Source organism: Chamaea fasciata, unplaced genomic scaffold (assembly GCF_029207755.1).
Source record: "Chamaea fasciata isolate MVZ Bird 193981 ecotype frontalis unplaced genomic scaffold, bChaFas1.0.hap1 SCAF_15, whole genome shotgun sequence".
NCBI lineage: Eukaryota > Metazoa > Chordata > Aves > Passeriformes > Sylviidae > Chamaea > Chamaea fasciata.
In genome coordinates this window covers 895,144-914,267 of record NW_027094100.1, presented here as the reverse complement: position 1 = coordinate 914,267, position 19,124 = coordinate 895,144, and the positions used below count along the sequence as shown (strand labels likewise).

The 19,124-nt window shown below is 52.6% G+C and overlaps 1 protein-coding gene across 4 annotated transcripts in view; it reads right to left on the bottom strand.

The window, feature by feature from the left end:
* Positions 1–18,201, bottom strand: part of NR3C1 (nuclear receptor subfamily 3 group C member 1) — a 61,392-nt gene extending 43,191 nt beyond the window's left edge. Inside the window, exons 1-3 of one of the 4 annotated variants that reach the window (XM_066197264.1) lie at positions 17,891–18,201; positions 16,460–16,535; positions 14,819–16,007 (exon numbers count right to left, since the gene is read on the bottom strand). In XM_066197264.1, the coding sequence (XP_066053361.1) occupies positions 14,819–15,993 (1,175 nt within the window). In that variant the 5' untranslated portion in view covers positions 15,994–16,007; positions 16,460–16,535; positions 17,891–18,201. Of the gene's footprint in view, positions 1–14,818; positions 16,008–16,459; positions 16,536–16,752; positions 17,008–17,890 lie in introns of those variants that run through there. The other 3 variants (XM_066197263.1, XM_066197262.1, XM_066197265.1) reach the window with 3 other exon arrangements.
* Between the last annotated feature and the right edge of the window lie 923 nt (positions 18,202–19,124).

Here is a 19,124-nt window from a genome sequence, read left to right as displayed (position 1 = left end):
AGCTGCACGTGATGCTGCCAGCCCCAGCTAATCCTGCTCCGTGATTCCAGCGGCACAGGCTGCAGCACGGCTGATAAGGAGCTGCCAGGGGACAGCGGCTCAGCTCTTTACGTGGACAGTTACAAAACCCGTGGTTTGTTAAGAAAAAGACTGGCTCCTCGACCATCTCTCACAGCCAGACACTCTAATCTCGTCTCCCAGGCTGGGACTGACCAACAGCCTTCAAACCTGTGACTCAAAGTGTTTGTCTTACATCTGCATGTCTACCCTGAGACACGCTACTTCTCTAAAAATATTAAACATCAAATACAGGCCTTCTGCATGTGCCTTCTAACCTAAGTAAATACAAGTTTCATGACAGAAAATTTAAAATGTTACTTGCATACGGTGATACAATCACAGCTGGTGTTTTAACAGAAAAAGGCATCGCCGGGATGAAGAAGTTTCCACTGGCCAAAAGGCTTCACCCAGTGAATTCCAACATGCCTGTCCCGTCAAATGCAAACCCAGACACTGCTTATTTATCAAAGGCAATTGCACAAGCCAGACTGACTGGCCTCAAAACTGAAATCTGGACTGGCAAAACGTTACTTAGAAGGAGACAAAAGGTGCTTTTCTTTTTTACATGGGTTGGGGAAAGGCTTTAGACTGACAGAGGGAAGGGTTAGAGGAGATTTTGGGTGAGGACCTGGCACAGGGTGTCTAGAGAATCTGTGGCTGCCCCTGGATCCCTGGCAGTGTCCAAGGCCAGGCTGGATGGGGTTTGGAGCAGCCTGGGACAGGGGGAGGTGTCCCTGCCCATGGCAGGGGGTGGCACTGGATGGGCTTTAAGCTCCTTTCCAACCCAAGGCATTCTATGATCCTGTCTTCACTGTGCCAGCAATAATAATAAAAAAAAGAAAGTAGAGACTTGAGCAACCCAGGGATCCAAAATAAAAGGTGAATGTGTCAGTGCTGAAGTGCTAAAAATTATAATCAAATATTTGACTCCAATTTTTGAGATGAAGGATGGTAAAAGATACAGCCCCTATCCAAACTGCAGCAGCTTGGTGAGCATGATGCTGCAAAGGCATTAATAAAGGCAGGTGACAATTCAGACAGCTGCAAAAAGAGGAAAGTAATAACATCCTGCAGTTCTTCCGTGAAGGGAAAATAACAGCAACAAACCAACAGGTTTGGTTTGAACAGGTCCAGAGAGTCCAAGGAAATTCAAGTGCTGAGGCCAAGAGACAGGCTGGGAGAAGGAGGTCTCAGGTAGTCCGGGGCAGTGAGAACAAGGGGACAGCTCTTCCTTGAGAGATTGCTCCAGAGTGCGGTGACACAGCTCTGCTCTTCCACTGCTGCGCATCAACTGTGGCATCCTACAGCAAGGACACCAGTGCCTGCAGACTGGCTTGAACCAAGGAAATGCTGCCTTTGAAAGGATCTGCAAGACCTGCCTGCCTGAGCTCCAGAAACAAGAGCAAAGCTGCGTGCCCTGGAGCAGAGCGGCAGCCGGGGAGGACGGAGCCATCAGCTGCTCCCAGCCTGGTCTCACCGGCACAAAAAGGTCTTCAAAACACGGGCTGGAGAAGCCAACAATTGTCATTTTAACACAGCATCTCCCAGCGCAGCGTCTCCTCCTCAGCCTGTTTGTATTACTGTTAATTCTCACACGTTGTGCGAGGCTAAGGCCAAGCAATTAATGCTCTGCAGTATGCGCACGATGACTTTCTACTGGAAAGAATTAGCAAGCCCCTCAAGGCAGGAATACACCATGGATTCCCAACACCATCCCCGCTCCGGCACCGAGAACAGCTTTATTCACTAAAACTACAATTCTGGGAAAACTCCGAGAGATCCATCATCACCCTGGGAAACGTACAGCAGTAACACAATGTACTGCACACACGGAGAGTGGCTCAGGAGGGATGTGCCCCTCCAGACCCCAACCGCAGCCTCCTCCAAACGCACCCAAACCAGGGCCAGCTCCTTCCCTGCAGCCCAATTCCTCACCTTGGAAACCCCTCGCGGTGAGTGCACCTGCCAAACGAGGAGGATGAAGCACCACAGGCACATTGTTAACACAGCAACGACAAACGTAATCGCCTTCCCTGGGAAAGGAGGATTAGAGAGAGGAGAGCACCGAGTTCCATCCTTGGCAGTTGGAAAATAAAGAAAAATAAACTACTGGAATGGCTAGAACATGGTCAAGTTCTCGTTTTTCCTGAGCAATTAAAGTTCCTTCTTGCTGTATTTGCAGGCAGTACTTCGAAAGATTACATTTAAGTCACAAAATTGTATTAATTCTATCAAATTGGTATTTATTCTATTTACTACAATCTCCTTGCAGTTAAACTAGAGAAAAAAATTGATTTTTGCCAAAGTGGGGTCTAGCTGCTTGTGGTGGCTCATCAGTGGCAACAGCACAGGAGGGAAAAGAAGATTCCTGAGTGCTGGTACAGCAATCCCGATGTGCGGGGACAACACAGCCAGGGAAACTACTGATGGTAATACGTGTGACAGAGTAACTCATCTTTATAACAGATTTTAATTTCCTAGATGTCTCTGGAACAATGACTTCAGCATGAAAGAAGTGAAGGATGGCTTTCAAGCCCTCAGGAACTTCCCCAGGCAGCATCTGGAAGAGCCTGTTTCCTATGATCACCTTGATTTACTGGAAATTTTAAAGACAAAACGAAGTATGGGGCGGGGGAATACACACACATCAGTATCCCAGTATCAAAAACGAGGAAAGGAGGAAGTGCTGTGCAGGAGGACATCAGCACAAGCACCCTGGATCTGCCACTGTCCCCGCTCCATTCTGGCTGTTTATCTGGTGGCATCTGGGGACAGTTTCTCAAGCACTGGAGCCAAACCCACGCACAGAAATTCCCTGGTAGCCAGTCAGGAACCCCTCGAGCCCGCTCAGGAGCAGGCAGCAGGGAAGGGGCTGGGATGGGAGCACAGCAGGGCTCAGCCAGCACAGCCACAGCTCCTCCTCCATCCTTCCTGGAGACCAACACCCACCTGCGCGCTGAGCTCAGGGCGGCCCAGCATGATCAGTGACAACCCAGAACCCCTTCCCGAGTCCCAGCTGCCAGCCCTGAGCTCCATCCTGCGCAAGCAGTGCATGGATAATATTCCTGAGGCTCACAGCCTCACATTTCCCAGCTGGAGCTCCCTCTCTGCTCAGCTCTGGGCTGGCAGAGCTTTCCAGCCTGGTGCTCAGCACCCGAAATAGCTGAGGACCAGCTAACCCAGAAACCTCTGTGCACGCTCCCTCCCCAGCCCAGCGCTGACCCATCGGGACCAGGGGTGACCCCAGCCTCAGCAGGCACCCCCAGATCCTGCCCCTTGTCTGCCCAGCTCTCCAGCCCACACAAGAACCGCTCTTCCAGTTCCACCACAGCCTGGGGGGATTGCTGGGCTCCGTCTTTTGAAATGGCCTCTGGCAAGGACGCGCGCCAAAGTCTTAAAGGATGGAGAAAAAGCCGTTCCAACCAATTCAGGTCGACTGGATTTCCAGCTCACAGCCTCAGAGGAGTCCAGGACGCTGGCTGAGGGGATGCTTTCCTTCCAGGAGCAAGGACAGCTCTTTCGCAAGAGCCGCCTCGTGCGCAGTGACCTTACAGGTTTACAGCCTCCCCCTGTGCCAGGGAGCTGGGCTCCCAACCCAGGAGCTCCGGGTCCTCCAGGAGCCCTGTCACGGCGCTGGGCCCTTGGGGACAACATCTTTGAGGGCTGCCAGCTCCTCCAGGTCTGCTGGGCAAAGCCACGCTGGCCCTGCAGTGATCCCATGGAGTGGAGGGGCCCAGAGCATGTGCCAGCAGCCCCACTGGGCTCCGGCCACCCCTCCCCACCTCCTCCCACCCTGGCTGGGCCTGCAGAGCTGCCCGCCAGGTCAAAATAGGCTGCTCTGGATGTTTTTGGTAAAATCTGGATTTGCGAGTTTTGCTATTTCCGTGAAGTTCAGGGCTCCCCTTGTCACCCCCCGTCTCGTTCTGAAATTAGGACAGTCTCAAGATGTCCACGCCTTGAAACGCCGCATGCAGGAAGCCGGTGCTGGTAGCACCGATGAATACTTGGAAAGATTCAGAGAGCTGAATGCTGCATTTCCTTTAAAGCTCTTCCTCGGTTCCGAGGCTGGGGTCAGCCAGGAATAGAAACCCAGTCACTTCCTCCTCCCCACTGGTATGCTGAAACCGCTCAGCCGGGCTTTGATCCGCCACACGGAACAAGCCCAGGCACAAAAATAAGTGGACTTCGAAACCTCCAGATTGTTATTTAATAAAATATCAGATGTCCCAACCTTTAACGTGTTAAAAGAGCCTCTAAAGATTTATCTTTAAAGTGATAAAATAAGTCCAAGCTCATTTGTCAAACCAGTTGCTCTGGTTGGAAAGTAGCTGTCAAGTATCTCCATGACTCAGGATGTTGTCGTGCAGGCATCCTGATATTAACTGCTCCCTTCAATAGGAGCTGAAAAAGGAATGCTCTGCTCCTCATCATACAGAATTCCAAGCACTCAGGTTCTTACAACACTTACATTTTACATGAGGGAGTTTCAGCACCGGATTTTTTTTTTTTTAATCAAATCATGCACAGAACTTGCAAATCACCTGGCAGTGCATGAGAACAGACTTGTCTTCTCCAGCTACGGAAACCAAGTCAGCACAGAACTCGTTAGATGGGTTTGGTCAAAAAAGAAGGTGTCAGGGAAGCTTCCTCTTCAGCTCAGAAAATGGCAGATGTGTGGGGCTTAGCAGAAACACGTGCCCAGGAAGGGCAGAATTCATAAAGCAACAAGAAAATGAAACCAAGAGAACTCAGAGCACGGCAGGACTCGGACCCGACACCAGAGAACTTCCCCCACAGTCAGGGCAGCCAAGGGACCTCTCCAAAGCCTGGGCTGGGCTGGGCCAAAGTAGGTCAGAGGAAAAGCCTTTGCTGAAATATGGATTAAAGCAGCAGCGCTGTTCCAGCTGGGAGAGCCTATCCGTGATCCAGGATCGTGGCTGCACTTTGTGCTGCTTCAAGTCCCAGCAGAAATTTAACCTCCAGTTTGCTTCTAAACCCGAAGCTTATCAGGATTGTCTGGTCTAAGTAAATAACCCCCAAAGCATTACAAGTCTTCCTTTTCCCCCCAAACAGGATTACATCATTTACTAATCAAAAGGCACAAAGATCTAAGACCATCCTCTACAAATAATTTTAATTCACGTCTGGAAATCCCAGCAAGGTACTGAGAACAACTTGGACGTGATGCTCGGTGCTCTGGGCTGGTGACAAGGTGGGGATTGGGCACAGCTTGGAATCAACGGTCCAGGAGGGCTTTTCCAGCCAAAATGGCTCTGCTTGGAAATGAGGTTTTAATAAATCCAGGTCTTATTTTTAATAAAATGCATTAATAAATTTATTTTTAATAACATCCAAAGGCCACTCCCATGCCATCACTGGGGTCACAGCCAACCCTTACCAACAGGCAGTACATCCCCCGGTACGCTATTATTTCAATAAACTTGTAATAAACACCTGTTACCTTATTAAAATTAAGGCATGAAGTGAAGTTAAATTCCATCCACCTTCAGCATCCCAAAACTATTCTGCACATGAAGTTTAAGAATTCTAATTTTTAAAGCTGCTTTAAAAGTCAGATACAACTGTTTCTCTCATATTGGCTTATATTCTGATCTAGTCCGTGTTTTAAGAGGACCAAGATGCAGAGTCCTTTATTGGAAAAAAAAAAAAAAAGTCTAATTATACCTCCCCTCATATGGGGACAGCACAATTGATTTGGGAGCAATTCATACGGAACACGAGATTAACAGAAATTCGACCGGCAAAAGAAACCATCAAAGGCCCTGGCAGCAAAAGTAACCCACAGAAAAAAATACAAGAGAGAAAACAACAGCCGAGTAGCAGGAAACTGAAATCCACATGCAAACTGAAATCCACATGAAGCTGTCAAGTCTGCCAGTTCTTCTCTTTATTTAGTTTTGGTTTTTGTTTTTGAAGTTAACAAGCCTGGGCTGCACTCTTGCACAACGAATCCGCACATGTGCACGCAGAACGTGCACGTTTTCAGCACGGATTTATTCAAAACCTTTGCTGATGCCTTTAGGAAGTTATTGCTTCACAAAGGTAACAGAAACTCTAAGGGGAGAAAAAAAATAAGCAAGAGGAAAAAGGAATACGAGTGCACGGCAATGGACAGCGTGCCTGTGGATGGGTGGTTTGGTTTAAAATACATCACCCTCAATTTACAGCATCCAACCAACCGAAGACCTACCAAAATCATGAACAACACGCAGAATTTAATACATTACAGCTGTATTCTCACCCTCCCTCGTTTTTGAGTGATGGGGGAGATGACCCAGCCCTTTCCTGGCAGCACATCCCTGGGGACATCCCCCTCCTGCACAGCCACATTGGGGACACCACCCTCCTGTCCCAGGTGTCGGGATGAGTGACAAACACAGCTCAGCAGCAGCTCAGTCCCCCCGAGACCAGCAGCTGCAGCCCCCAGTGCCCACCCAGCACCCCCAGAGGCTCCTGCAGCCCCAGTGCCCACCCAGCACCCCCAGAGGCTCCTGCAGCCCCCAGTGCCCACCCAGCACCCCCAGAGGTTCCTGCAGCCCCAGTGCCCACCCAGCACCCCCAGAGGCTCCTGCAGCCCCAGTGCCCACCCAGCACCCCCAGAGGCTCTTGCAGCCCCCAGTGCCCACCCAGCACCCCCAGAGGTTCCTGCAGCCCCCAGTGCCCACCCAGCACCCCCAGAGGTTCCTGCAGCCCCCAGTGCCCACCCAGCACCCCCAGAAGCTCCTGCTCCCCCAGCCATGCCCCACAGCACCCAGTGGCACCGTGGTGCTCTGGCAGCACGGCTCTGGCACAGCTCCCTGGTCACACCAAGCCCTCCCAGACCCCGTCACTACATCCCCACACACCACCACACCTTGGAGCAGGTTCTCTGAGCCGTGACAGCAAAAAATAAACCCCATCAGCTGCTCTTTTCCGTCACGGATTCCAGGCTCCCGGCTCAGGGCAGAGTGGATCTGCTGGAGCTCGGCAATAAAAACCCCTGAGAACCCCCAAGGCTCAGAGTGGTGCTCTCCAAGCAGGCTGCGAGGGCAGGGGAAGGCAAGGAGACACCACACAGGCTTTGGAGCCCAAAGCAAGGCCAGGTGCACGCACACCACAGGCAGCCCTGCCCGTCCCAATGCCCAGCTGGGAAGGAGGAGATCCACGGAAGCCCTCCCCTGTCACACCCAATTCACACAGCTGCAAAGGAGCTGTGTATGGCTAGGGGATTCTCATCCGAGACCAAAACCTCATTTTCTAAAAATTCCCTAGAATCTCTAACCCCAGATATGCTGTTCTCACCTCCCTCCCACCAGTGAGAGCAGCCAAGGCACTTGTGACAAGGAGGTCACCCACCCTGCAGCCCCTCTTCTCCTTGAGAACTGCCTGCAGGAACAGGCATTCCAGCATCCAGGGACTGGATCAGGCATTCCAACATCCAGGGACAGGATCAGGCATTCCAGCATCCAGGGACAGGATCAGGCATTCCAACATCCAGGGACAGGATCAGGCATTCCAACATCCAGTGACTGGATCAGGCATTCCAACATCCAGGGACTGGATCAGGCATTCCAGCATCCAGGGACAGGAACACACACCAAAGACCCCCAGATCACCCCTGCCTGCAAAGGTTCCAGTAAGAGAAGCCTGAAGCCCCTGCTGCACCCAGACGTTCACCACAAGGGATATTCTGGGGAAGGACAATGACAGGACCTCTCCCAGGTCTCTGGGGAAAATGCAAACCAAGCCAGGGAGCTGTGAAATCACTTCCATTATTTGCTTCTTGAATACAGACTCCACTGATACCTCATGGTTTGCTCCTCCTTGACTCTACAGCACATTTCTGAGTTTCCCAGGCAGTATTTTGAGATAAACTACGCACTTGTGCCCTCATTTCTTTATGGAAAGTCCCATCCTGAGCAATACTTGCTAACTTTAAGCTCAGCTACACAAATAAAAGCAAGGAGAAATGAGAAGTATCTGAATAAAGCAACACAAGAGTAAATGGCGCCCTGCTGCTCACAAGTTTCATATTAAATCTTGTGTGACCGTGGTGCAGGAATTTGATGATCTCCAGCTGTTTTCTGACACACAGTAACTGTACAAACATATTACAAATAGTATGAAGAATGTATTACTGTAAAATCCAATCTGAAACTCGTTTTCTTTACTAAACTACAGTAGCAGCGAACTGAATTCAGGAAAGACATGATCATTACTTTAGAATTCCTTCCCCAACAGTACTTTTGCCTTTGCAATCTCACAAACCCCGAGATATTTGATCAAAAGGAGGAAGTTGCGTGTGATACTGCATTCCCACAGCAAAGGATCAGCAGCCTGTGGGACATTAATCTCCAGAATGCAGCAGGATTGTAATTTTCTAGCAGGATTTAGCAAGGGCTGGGAGCTCCACAGGTAGAGCTGGAATCTGGAGGTTCAATGGTTGGATTAAAAAGGCAGTGGGCTGGTACAGAAACATTCTCCACACGCCATGTCAAGAAGACTTCTGAAGAGCACAATTTCCTCCAGAAACCCACACAATTGTGGTGATTATTGATTTAAGGCAGCAGGATTAGAGAACTCTACATGATATCCTGGGTAAGTAACAGCGTGTCCCGGAGCCTGGACTGGCCTCGCACACACGAGCGGTGAGAAAACCTGACCTCATCTCCATCCCCTGCAGCCCAAAGCCCAGCTCCAGGCTTGGCTCCCCCAGCCAGAGGAGCTGCAGCTGCTCCTCCTGCCCCGGCCAGACACCTCTGGGACACAGAGGTGACACAACTGGCAGGACAGGCCACGGGACGGGGAGGAAAACCCTTTGTCAGGGTGTTTTGTAGCTCTATTTCACACAACACAGGCATGGCCTGAGCCCAGGGAGACACTGCTTCATCCAGGGATGGAATCCCAGCAGGAAACAGCACGGCAGAGCTTGGTGGGTGCTGAGTCAGGCCAGGACGTGGGAGGCACAGGCACAACATCTTCTTTGGAGGGAAGGTGAGGTAAGGAAGAAAACCCCCAGGAGAGACACAGCAATTGTGCTGAATTGTCCTCCCAGCCCAGCCCTGCACTTCTGGGGACACAGCTACTGGTTATCCATGGGGACACCCCACACCTGCTGGTTCTCCTGCCCGCAGGCAGCAAGAGCTGCATGGCCAGAGTCCTCCAGCTGCCCCTCATGTCTGGTACCAAGTGCTCCAACCCAGGGATGGAGCTCAGTCCCTGCAGGTCCTCTGCTGACACCCCACAATGGGCACACCCTCACATATGGCCAGAGAAACTGTGGCTTCTCTGTTTGCTTTTTTTCCCACAGATAGCCCAAAAGAGCTGCTCTGGAGTCAGAGCCAAGACAATGAGATGAAATTATTCTTTTTTTCTGCGTGTGTCATCTATTCCAGCTGTACTGGTTCACTCCTGTCCCAGGGGGATGAGGCCATCCACAGACAGCATCCGACCAGTATTTCCAGAACCCAGCTCTGAGAACAGGATTAACTCCTGGTCTGCTCTGCGAGGGCCTCGGCTATTTAAGCAAAGGCTGTGCTATAAAAGGGCATCAATGGACCTCACACTCCAGTGCCTGTTACAAACGGTTATCAATGGATCTCACACTGCAGCGAATCAGCCAGAAAATCCCCGGGAGGAGAACAATAACCTGTACATGCAACGGTGCCACACATTAATTCTTCAGTAAATAAGATTAAAATCTGTGTACAGTTGAGACTCTGGGAGACAAAGGCTGGGAAACCAAAGGGAGCTCAACCCAAACTCCTGGGGCCGGAACACAGCACTCAGCACAAGCAAGTGTCCTTCCCAGAAACCACCCTGCTGCACACACACTTGTTCCGTGCTCCTGAGTTCCAAGCTGATCACTCCACAATGGCACTTCCACGCTCATTTCTCTACACCAGAGGCAGCCCGCACAGTTATTTCAACAGCACAAACTCCAGGTAATTGTAACTACGGCTCTACAAAGCTTTTCCCACTGCTCGTGACGTGGACTGCAGACAGGATTTGATTGGGATGTTGTTCTCCTCCAGACTGATGCCATGGGGGCCATTCACAGGATGCATACGTGACACTACAGCAGCACCCTGGGGTGGGACAGCAGCTCGGGCAAGCTTCAACTACCCCAAAAATGAATGGAACCCCAAAGCAACGGCTCTGGGAGGAGCAAAGTTACCACCACACTCAGCAGTGGCTATAAAACCGGACCCAGGAGGACTTGGGAACCTTTTAAAGCGCAGAAAAAATTCCAGTTTGCAGTTACATACACCCGCAGAATATGCACCACTTGTTCATTTCCAGAATGAGCGGCAAAAATCAAGGGGAGAAGGGAAATTTGCTTCCACCAAGACAAATTGCTCTCACTGTAGAAGTAATCTTTAGCATGGTAAATATACAATGTAGGAGTTGGATAATACCTGTGTTTCACGTTTCTGAGAAGATTCGTGAGTAGGACTTATTCCTTAAGGACTCATTCCACAGCTCTTCCTTCACTGGCAGCAGAAGAGTACAAGGGGCTTAACCATGGAGATAAATTTTTTAAAAATGGTATGGACAACCAAAATAAAGCTGTTTTAGAAGCCAGAATGGAGTTTGAAATAGAGATCATTGCAGGGAGAAATAAATTTGCAGACGTTAACCATTTGGACTGGACTTCCAACAACCTCCTTGGCTATGAGCTTGATGGAAGGACCAGCCAAAACCGGGAAGAGTGGATTCCATCTTGCATGACCTCTCATTTATCCAGCTACCTTTCCACAGCGCCTTAGAGCACATTCTGCAGGACATTCCCGATTCATCCCTTTCTGCCAAAACAACCAGATTTCTTTGCCGTGTACTCCCAGAGTCAGAGCCCCAGGCACGGTACTGCACGAAGCCGACAAATCACAACACAGGCTACTGGATCCCCGAGCACTCCAAAGACCACGCCTGGGTTTTATATCAAAACAGGACGATTAAAAAAGCCCCGATTGCGGATGGCCCATACATTAGACACTGCTGAGTCAGGCAGCACTTACAGCACTGCCTCCAGCCCTGCCAAGCCACCGGCCTTGGCCGGCAGCCGAGGGAAACAAAGCGGGAAGACAAACGGACAACTGACCTTTACCACCGCTGGCAAACAAGCCCTTTTTTTTCCTCCCCCTTCCTTCTCACACAGCACCTGAGCACAAGAAGAACCCCAGGGAAAGAGTTAAGGGCAGGAGGGGAACTTTTGGCAGCAAGGCTTTGGACTGCGACCGACCCAGCGAAACTTTTCCTCCTTCCAGACTTCTCCTCCTCTTTAATGGCTTCTCTCAGCTCTTGCCCTTTCTTAAACTTCCTTAATGATCCTTATCCCCCACAAGCTTAAGTACTAGGAATGATTTCAATTGTAATAAGAGAAGCCCGACCAGCGCCAGTGGGGCCCAGTTTCTGTGAATTCTGGCTGGAGGAGCAAACCCTGCACTGCTGGGCTGGTTCTCGGCACCCTTCGCTCCCCCCACGACAAGCCACATCTCCAGGAAGTCGGAGCAACAGGAGTTGAGCAAAGGATTTAATGTGTATACCATGCGAGAGCCCCACGAGTGTGCGTTGCTAAAGCCATTTCCTTGAAATGGAGCGGTTTTCCCTGGGTTTGTGTAATAAATCACAGGAACATCCCACTGGAGACAGCCAGCAAACCCTCCAACTCCTCGAGGCACTGCAGCGCGATTTGCTCCTCTTCCAGCTGCTGTCTCACTGCCATTAAGGACAATCTAAGGTAAAATGCCTGCTAGTTTACTTTTTCCTCGCTTTATTCTGTCCGCCTTCTTCATTCACTGCACTCAGAGGGGAGATCCCGGAGCCATCCCAGACAAAGGATCCCTGCTGCTCAGGATCTGGGCTTTGAGGAGCTGCAGCTCAGCGTTTCAGCAGCTCAGCACAAGCACCAGCTGCCTCTTCCACCACCAGCAGCTTATTGATTATTGCCAATCCATTCCCACTAATCAAACTCCCGAAGTTTGCGTTCTGCCTGTTAACTTCTGGATCCCTCCCGCAGCTCACTGCAATTGATTGGTTTTCTCGGGCCTGATTATCACTCGTCTCATTAAAGCCCAGCACGCTGGGCTACCTGGAGGAGCAAAACCACTCAGAAATGGCATGACATCAATTCCAGCCTGAGTGGATAGAAAGGGACATTCCAGGTTTCCCATTAAACAGGTTGTTTAAATACAACCTGAACACCAGGGCTGAACTGCAGCTTTTCTCCCCCTATGTTCAGTCTACAATTAGTAAGTTATTAGTAGGCAAATAATTCTACAAACACCAAGATGTGTTTCCTCCTGGAACCTGAAGCTTCTCAAAATCCCAGCCTCCACCTCTCACATTCACTACCTAAAAAAAAAAAACAACAACCACGGGAACCTGGCAAGAGAGTCCTTCCTTTGTTTCTAAAACAAATGCCAATTTTGTTAAGTCTTCTACAAGAAAAACAAACAAATCCACAATACATCACCTTAAACTAACCCAGTTTAGACCAAATATTTCTGGCAAGGCTCAAGAAGAAAATTCCTGCTTCAAACCCAGGGCTCATTAATACCTCAAACACTGAAAAAGGAAGATGGAAATGCCTGAATGTTATGGAATAGAAATAATAAAGCAAACCCAAACAATGCTGTTTTTAGAACTGGACTTTGTAGCTGAAGTATATAAAAATCCTTGGGAAGTAAGAACAGCTTCCACAAAGCTGCGAATAACGCGTTTGTATGCAAAGCCCAACTAGGAGCCACCTCGAAATTCTTTACACATTCCATAAAGAAAAAAAAATAAATCCATTATCTTACGGCAAAAAGGAAGCAATAAAACATAAGATGACCTTGCAGGAAGCAAGACCGTCAGTGCTGCAGGCCCAGGGTGGATAACCCCGGGCACTGGAGCAGGCAGCTGGGGCCGGGATGCTCCGGGATGTTCCCTGTGCTGTCCCAAACTGCTCCAGACAGCACCAGGACATCTCCCCCTGCTCTCCCGCTCCCTCCAGGAGCAGCTCTGGCACAGAGGAGCTCCCCATCCCTCCGGGACCACACACAGGACACACAAAGGCGGTGTCTGAACTCCCCGGAGCCGGGCGGACATCCCCGCGTTACCCACCCCGAGAGCGCGGGGCTCTGCCCGCACACACAGCCCGGGCTGCACCTCCTCGGGACCATCCTCCACAGTGACATTTCCATTATCTCGGGGGAATCTGCTTATTTCAGCTGTCCCTGAAATCCTCCTCCCCGATGCAGAAGCACTTCTTGCTTTGACGCAGAGTATATGATTATCATTAAAGATACAGTGAGCGCGGAGGAAATAAACTCCCCAAAAAATCCCCACGAAACAAACTGAACACAACATGGAATTAAACTAATTATGCAAAAGATTAGCACGAAGCATTTCTACTCTGTCGAAATAAATGGTAAGACATGCTCAATATTCACGTATCAAGGTGGAATCTGGCCACAGATTTAGATTTTCTTTTCTGGACCTCTTACATTACAAATTGCTTTAAACACTACAAAGAAAAAACAAAAAAACAAAACCCAAAAACATTTACAACAGGAATCAAAATCTGTGAAGGAAATTGAGAATGAAAGCAAGCTAAAAGTTGTCTTCCTGAAACAAAGAAACAAAGAAGAAATCCTCACACACTTCATTCCAGCCATGGGAAAATGGAGCAAGTATCGCGCAGGGAGAGCCCCGGGACCGGCGGGAACACCCTGGGGATCCAAGTGTCAGCAGAGCAATAAAACCCAGAATGCTCAAGCAGATCCTTCACCAAAAGCCTACAAACACCGGGATTCTGTAGAGGCACTTGCAGGGCCGTTTTCTAACCGATTTCACAAAATCCCCCTCCCTCCGTGGAGGCCACACGCTGCTCGTGCAAGGAGTTGTTGAACACGGAGCGGCTGGGGGAGACACAACGGGGTGTTCCCCTGGAATGGGAACTGTTCCCGTGTTCCCGCAGCACAGCCCGGCTGCCCCTGAGCTGCCCCGGCCGCTGCTCCTCCTGCAGCAGCCGCACCCCTGCATTACTCCAGGAAACACAACCACCACTGGCCACAGGTAGGAACCAGCTCCCCACACCCCCCTCCCGGCAGCCCTCCGGCCCTTCTCCTCAGGAGTTAAATTCCAGGTGTGTTGAAGTCCGACTGCAGATACCCTTATCTCTTCAAAGGCAGTTATTGAACAAGCTGCTGAGTATTTCCCACTCGGAATCCTCTTGTCCATGTAAGGTAAATGCGATACCGAGCACAGCAAAAACTCCAGTTCAGCTTAAATGTAATGCTAGAAATTTACCCAGCAACCAAGTTATTTTTGTGCATAACATTTAAGTAATGCTAGGAAGGGAAAAAAAGCCCACAGTGATTGATCCTCTAACCCCTGGGAACGAAGGAGCTTTTCTATACACTTAAATACTTCCTTCCATACTGCCTGTGTATGGATCCTGCCACCGCATGCTCCATTTTCCCTCCAGGCTGTACCCTGGAAGTTTTATTTTTATTTATTTATTTACTTTTTACAGCATGCCAGCTCCCCTCCACTTTTCTTCCCTTTAATACCAGTAATTGAGTAGTTGCTTAAAGCTGCTGTTGTACTGTGGGATAAACATTCCCCAGTGATGTCTAATCAGCCACACAGACCAAATGGAAAACGGGAAAGAAAAGGGAAAAAAAAAAAGCCCGAGCAACAAACCAGCACGCATGGAGTTGTGCTAAACACACTCGCAGCGTTTTAATCAAGAGCAACAAAAACTAATTACCTTGAATAGCCATTAGAGAAAGCAGGTCTGCCAGAGAGGTTGAGCGTTCCCAGCGGAGCCAGTGCCTCGTCCCCCGATCCCTGGCACCTATTCCAATTTTCTGACCCGGCAGGAAGAGATGGAATGATATTAAAAATTGGTTTCTGATCCTGCTGCTGAGAGAGAGACGCGGTATTTAAATCATAGTGGTACATCTGTCCCCCAGAGGTGCTGACTCCGTGGATGGAGATGGCCGAGACTTTCGTACCCAGCAGGTTCGACCCGGAGAAGTTGGCCTGGCAGTAGAGCGGGCCCATGTTTTCCTGCTTGATGCCGGGAGTACACAGTTCAATGAAGTCTTCCTTCTCTGTTTTCACTTGAGGCATTGGCATTTTGGAACTGGGTAAAAGGTCACCGCGGTCATTAATTTTAGGTTTAGTGTCAGATAAAAGGGGAGGCTTGCAGTCTTCGCCGAGACTTCCTTCCAGGAGAAAGGCGTCGTCCGCGGATATGGGGGAGAGCAAGCCACCCTCGTCCAGCAACGGGTCCAGCCGCCACGGGCTCCCGTTGGGCTCCTTGCCCGGCGACACCGGCGGCAGTTCCAAATCCTGGAGGATATCCAGGGTGCTTTGGTCTTCGGAGAACAACTTCAAGTTGCCGCCATTCGAGCCCACCTGGCTCTGGACTGCGGCCCCCGACTCGGCGGGGACGCTGCGCCCGGCCATGCCCGGGAAATCCGGCTCGAGCGGCACCTCAGAAGACGCGGTTCCCTTGGCGTCCTCGGCCAGGCTCGAGGACTTGTTCAAGCTCGCAATGCTTTCCTCCAGGAGCCTGAAGTCCGTTTCTCCAGAAGAGATGCCGATTTGGCCCTGGTGCGAAAATCCAAGGTCGTTTCCCATCACTTTTGCGTCTGTTTCACCCATGTACAGTCCCATCGAGAGCGACACTGCCTTGGAAAGGTCTGGCTGAGGCACATTGTTTCCTAATCCTTTTGGAAAGTCAGCCAAAGCAGGTTGCTGACTGGAATCTGCCTGACAAGATGCAGGGAGAGGGGATGTAGACACAGGGGCCTGGACAGTAGCTCCACCCCTGAAGGGTGGATGGAAGTCCATCACGATCCCTCCTTTGGTACTGATGAGTGCATTTTTCCTGGTTTCGTCTTGATCCGACGGGTTAAGCAATTCTTTGGAATCCATTACTTTACCATTAACTGCAAAAAGATGAGAAGCAGTCAAAGTCAGCACGGCAAGGGCACATTGATAACAGCTTTAAAATAAAAAGTCTAAATGCTTCGCCTGGCGAAGCCGGCTCAGCTGCTCTGAGAGCGAAGGCACGGCACGCCACGCTCTGGGCTGACACGTGCCACGTCTCCCAAACGCACTGCGCTTGTTTTCAGGGGGTTTTGGTTTTTGTTCTCTGCCTAGCGAGGAGGAACTGTGTGTATTTCAAAGCTTTGCTAAACGTGGATGAAGGGGTAAAGTCTGCCAGCACACAACCCAAGCTACAGCACATGACATCTCTGCACGCACTCTCCAGCTCTGTCACCCATGCCCGCACTAAGGAACTGCAAGAATTGCTAAAGGACCCGGTTTACAAATTCTGCCAGGTAAATTTCCCTGCTATTTAGCTACACCTTGAGCAGGGGAAAAGGACATTTGGCACCTTTCCCAGGCAGCTCTCCCCTTGCAGAGCAGGTCCGGAGCTCCCGTGGTTTGGCATTCCCCAGGACTCGACCTCCCTGCCACAAAACACAAGCCAGCGTTCGCCACCTTTGCACGAGATCAGCCTTAAAATCCAACCCACCCACCTCGCAGCGAACCCCGCGGAACTCTTTAGACACATCTCAAGTTTATAAATAAAAATCTAGCTACAAACAAAGCGGGATTTCTACTAGCTCCCAGCACTCTACCCGTCCACGGCTACTCTGCAAACAACACCCGACGCCGAAAACAAACCTCGTAAGTTTCAGATGTTTGTATTCGCTACATGCCTTTTTCTTTTTCGGCGGGGAGCATAAATATTTGGAGAAAACACCGTAAAATTCTTCGGCAAACTTCCGACACGGCGTCCGGCCTTTCCCCGGGCAGTGCCGCAGCCCGGGGGGCAGAGCCCCACTGCCGGCCCGTGCGCTCCGCACCGGGACACGGGGACACGGGGACACGGGCACCGGGACACGGGCACAGCCCGGCGCTGGCGGCCCCGCCGCTATTTCTGTGTGCAGAGTTAAGGCTGCGAGCGACTCAAAGGCCCCACGTGTAAAAAACCTTAAGGTGGCCCGGGCCAGCCCGTCCCGGGCGGGAGCGGCTCAGCCGCCAGGAGCCTCGGGCAGCCCCTCCGAGGGCATTCGGGGCTCCCGTCCGCGCTGCCCGGGGGAACGGAGCCCCAGGGCCGCCTCCAGGGAGCCGCAGCCCGGCCCACGGCCCGCACCGGGAGCGGGGCAGCCCCGAACCGCCGCGCTGCTTAAGGTGGACACCCAACAGCGACCGGAAAAAACACAACTATCTACCTCCAGCGCTGCCTTCCTCCTTTCTAACATGAAGGGGAGGGAAAAGGTACTTATTTCATTTGACAATTCCCCCAACGCCCCAAAAAAAAAAAAAAAAACAACAAAAAACCCACAAGGCAGCGAATCATCCAGCGTAGGAAACGTGTCAAAAATCAGCTGCGAGAGAGTCTGCCCAAGGGCGGAAAACGCTGCGAATACTTAAAACCGCCGGCTTGCAATAAAATCGCCTTTGCAAAGTACAGTTTTCAGAGAAATGTGTCGGGACCTGTTGAGCCGTCTGCCGGCACACCCACTCGTGCAGAACCAGCCCGGCGCGGGGCTCGGCCGCGCTCCCCGCCCGCGCCCCCCGCTCCCGCGGGACACCGACAGCGGGGCCCGGCCCGGGGCTCCCCGCGCCCCGCCGGGGCGGCCCCGCCGCCGCTCCCGCCGCCGGCCCGGCCCGGGCTCCTCCGGGGGCGGCTCGGCTCGGCTCGGCTCGGCTCGGCTCCCCTCCCCCCGCCCCGGGCGTTCCTGCGGGGACCGCCGCCGCCCTCCCCGCCAAGTTCCCGGGGGAAGCGCAGCCCCCGCGGGACCCCCGCCGGCCTTACCTCGTCCGGGGGAGGGCGCTGGGGCTCCTTCAGCCGCCCACGGCCATGGCGGCCCGCGGCGGGGGCGGCAGCCGGCGGGGGGGGGTACACAGCCGCCCCTCGGGGGCCGCGGCGGCGGCTGCACCGCTCCCCCCGCTGCCGCTCCGCCGGTGCCGCTCCGGCCGCTGCCGCCGCTCCTCCCGCGGGCCCCAGACCCCGGCCCGTCCCCGCCCGCCGCCGCGGCGCCCCCTCCGTTAATTAGCGCTAATTGCCTCCGCGGATCTCGGCCCCCCTCCCTCCTCTCTTCCGCGCTCCCCGCCCCGTCCCTCCGCCGGGCAGCGCCGCGCTCGGCGGTTCTGCCCCCGCCACAAAATGGAGGACGGCGGCGGCCGCGCCTCCCCTTCCCCTCCCTCGCTCCCTCCCTCCCTCCGCCTCCCCGACGTGAGAGGGAGTGGAGACGGCCGGCTCGGCGAGGGGCGGCCGCGGCCGGAGCTGCTCCGCGCCCCGGATCGCCTCGGCTCGGCTCGGCCGTGCCCAGCCCGGCTCCGGCCCCGCCGCCGCCCGGCCCCGGGGCCGGCCCCAGCCCAGGGGGAACGGTGCGACCTGTTGGCCGAGCCGGGAAAGTGCAGCCGGGCCCGGGCCCGCAGCGGGCAGGGCTGGGCAGAGCGGACAGGGCAGGATAGCTGGACAGGGCAGGACAGCTGGACAGGGCAGGACAGCTGGACAGGGCAGGGCACAGCTGGGCACAGCTGGGCATAGTGGACAGGGCAGAACGGGCAGAGCAGACAGGACAAGGCAGAGCACGGCAGGATAGAGCAGAGTGGACAGGGCAGAACGGGCAGAGTGGACAGGGTAGGACAGAGTAGACAGGGCAGAACGGGCAGAGCAGGGCCGGGCAGAGCAGAGTGGACAGGGCAGGACAGGACAGGGGAGATGCTCCTGCTCAGCCCTGGCAAGGCACAGCTGGAGCCCGTGTCCAGTTCTGGGCTCTGCTCTGTGGGCGAGACAAGGAGCTACTGGAGAGGGTCCAGAGGAGGCCATGAAGATGTTGAGGGGTCTGGAGTATCCTTCTGATGGAATAGGGACTATAGGAGCTGGGCTGGGTTAGTCTGGAGAAGACTGAGAGGGGATCCCATCAATTCACACAAACATCTCCCAGGGCTGGCAGAGCACGGTGCCAGACCCTGTTCAGTGGCGCCAGAAACAGGACAAGGAGCAATAAACTCAAACACAGCGAGTTCCACCTCAACACAAA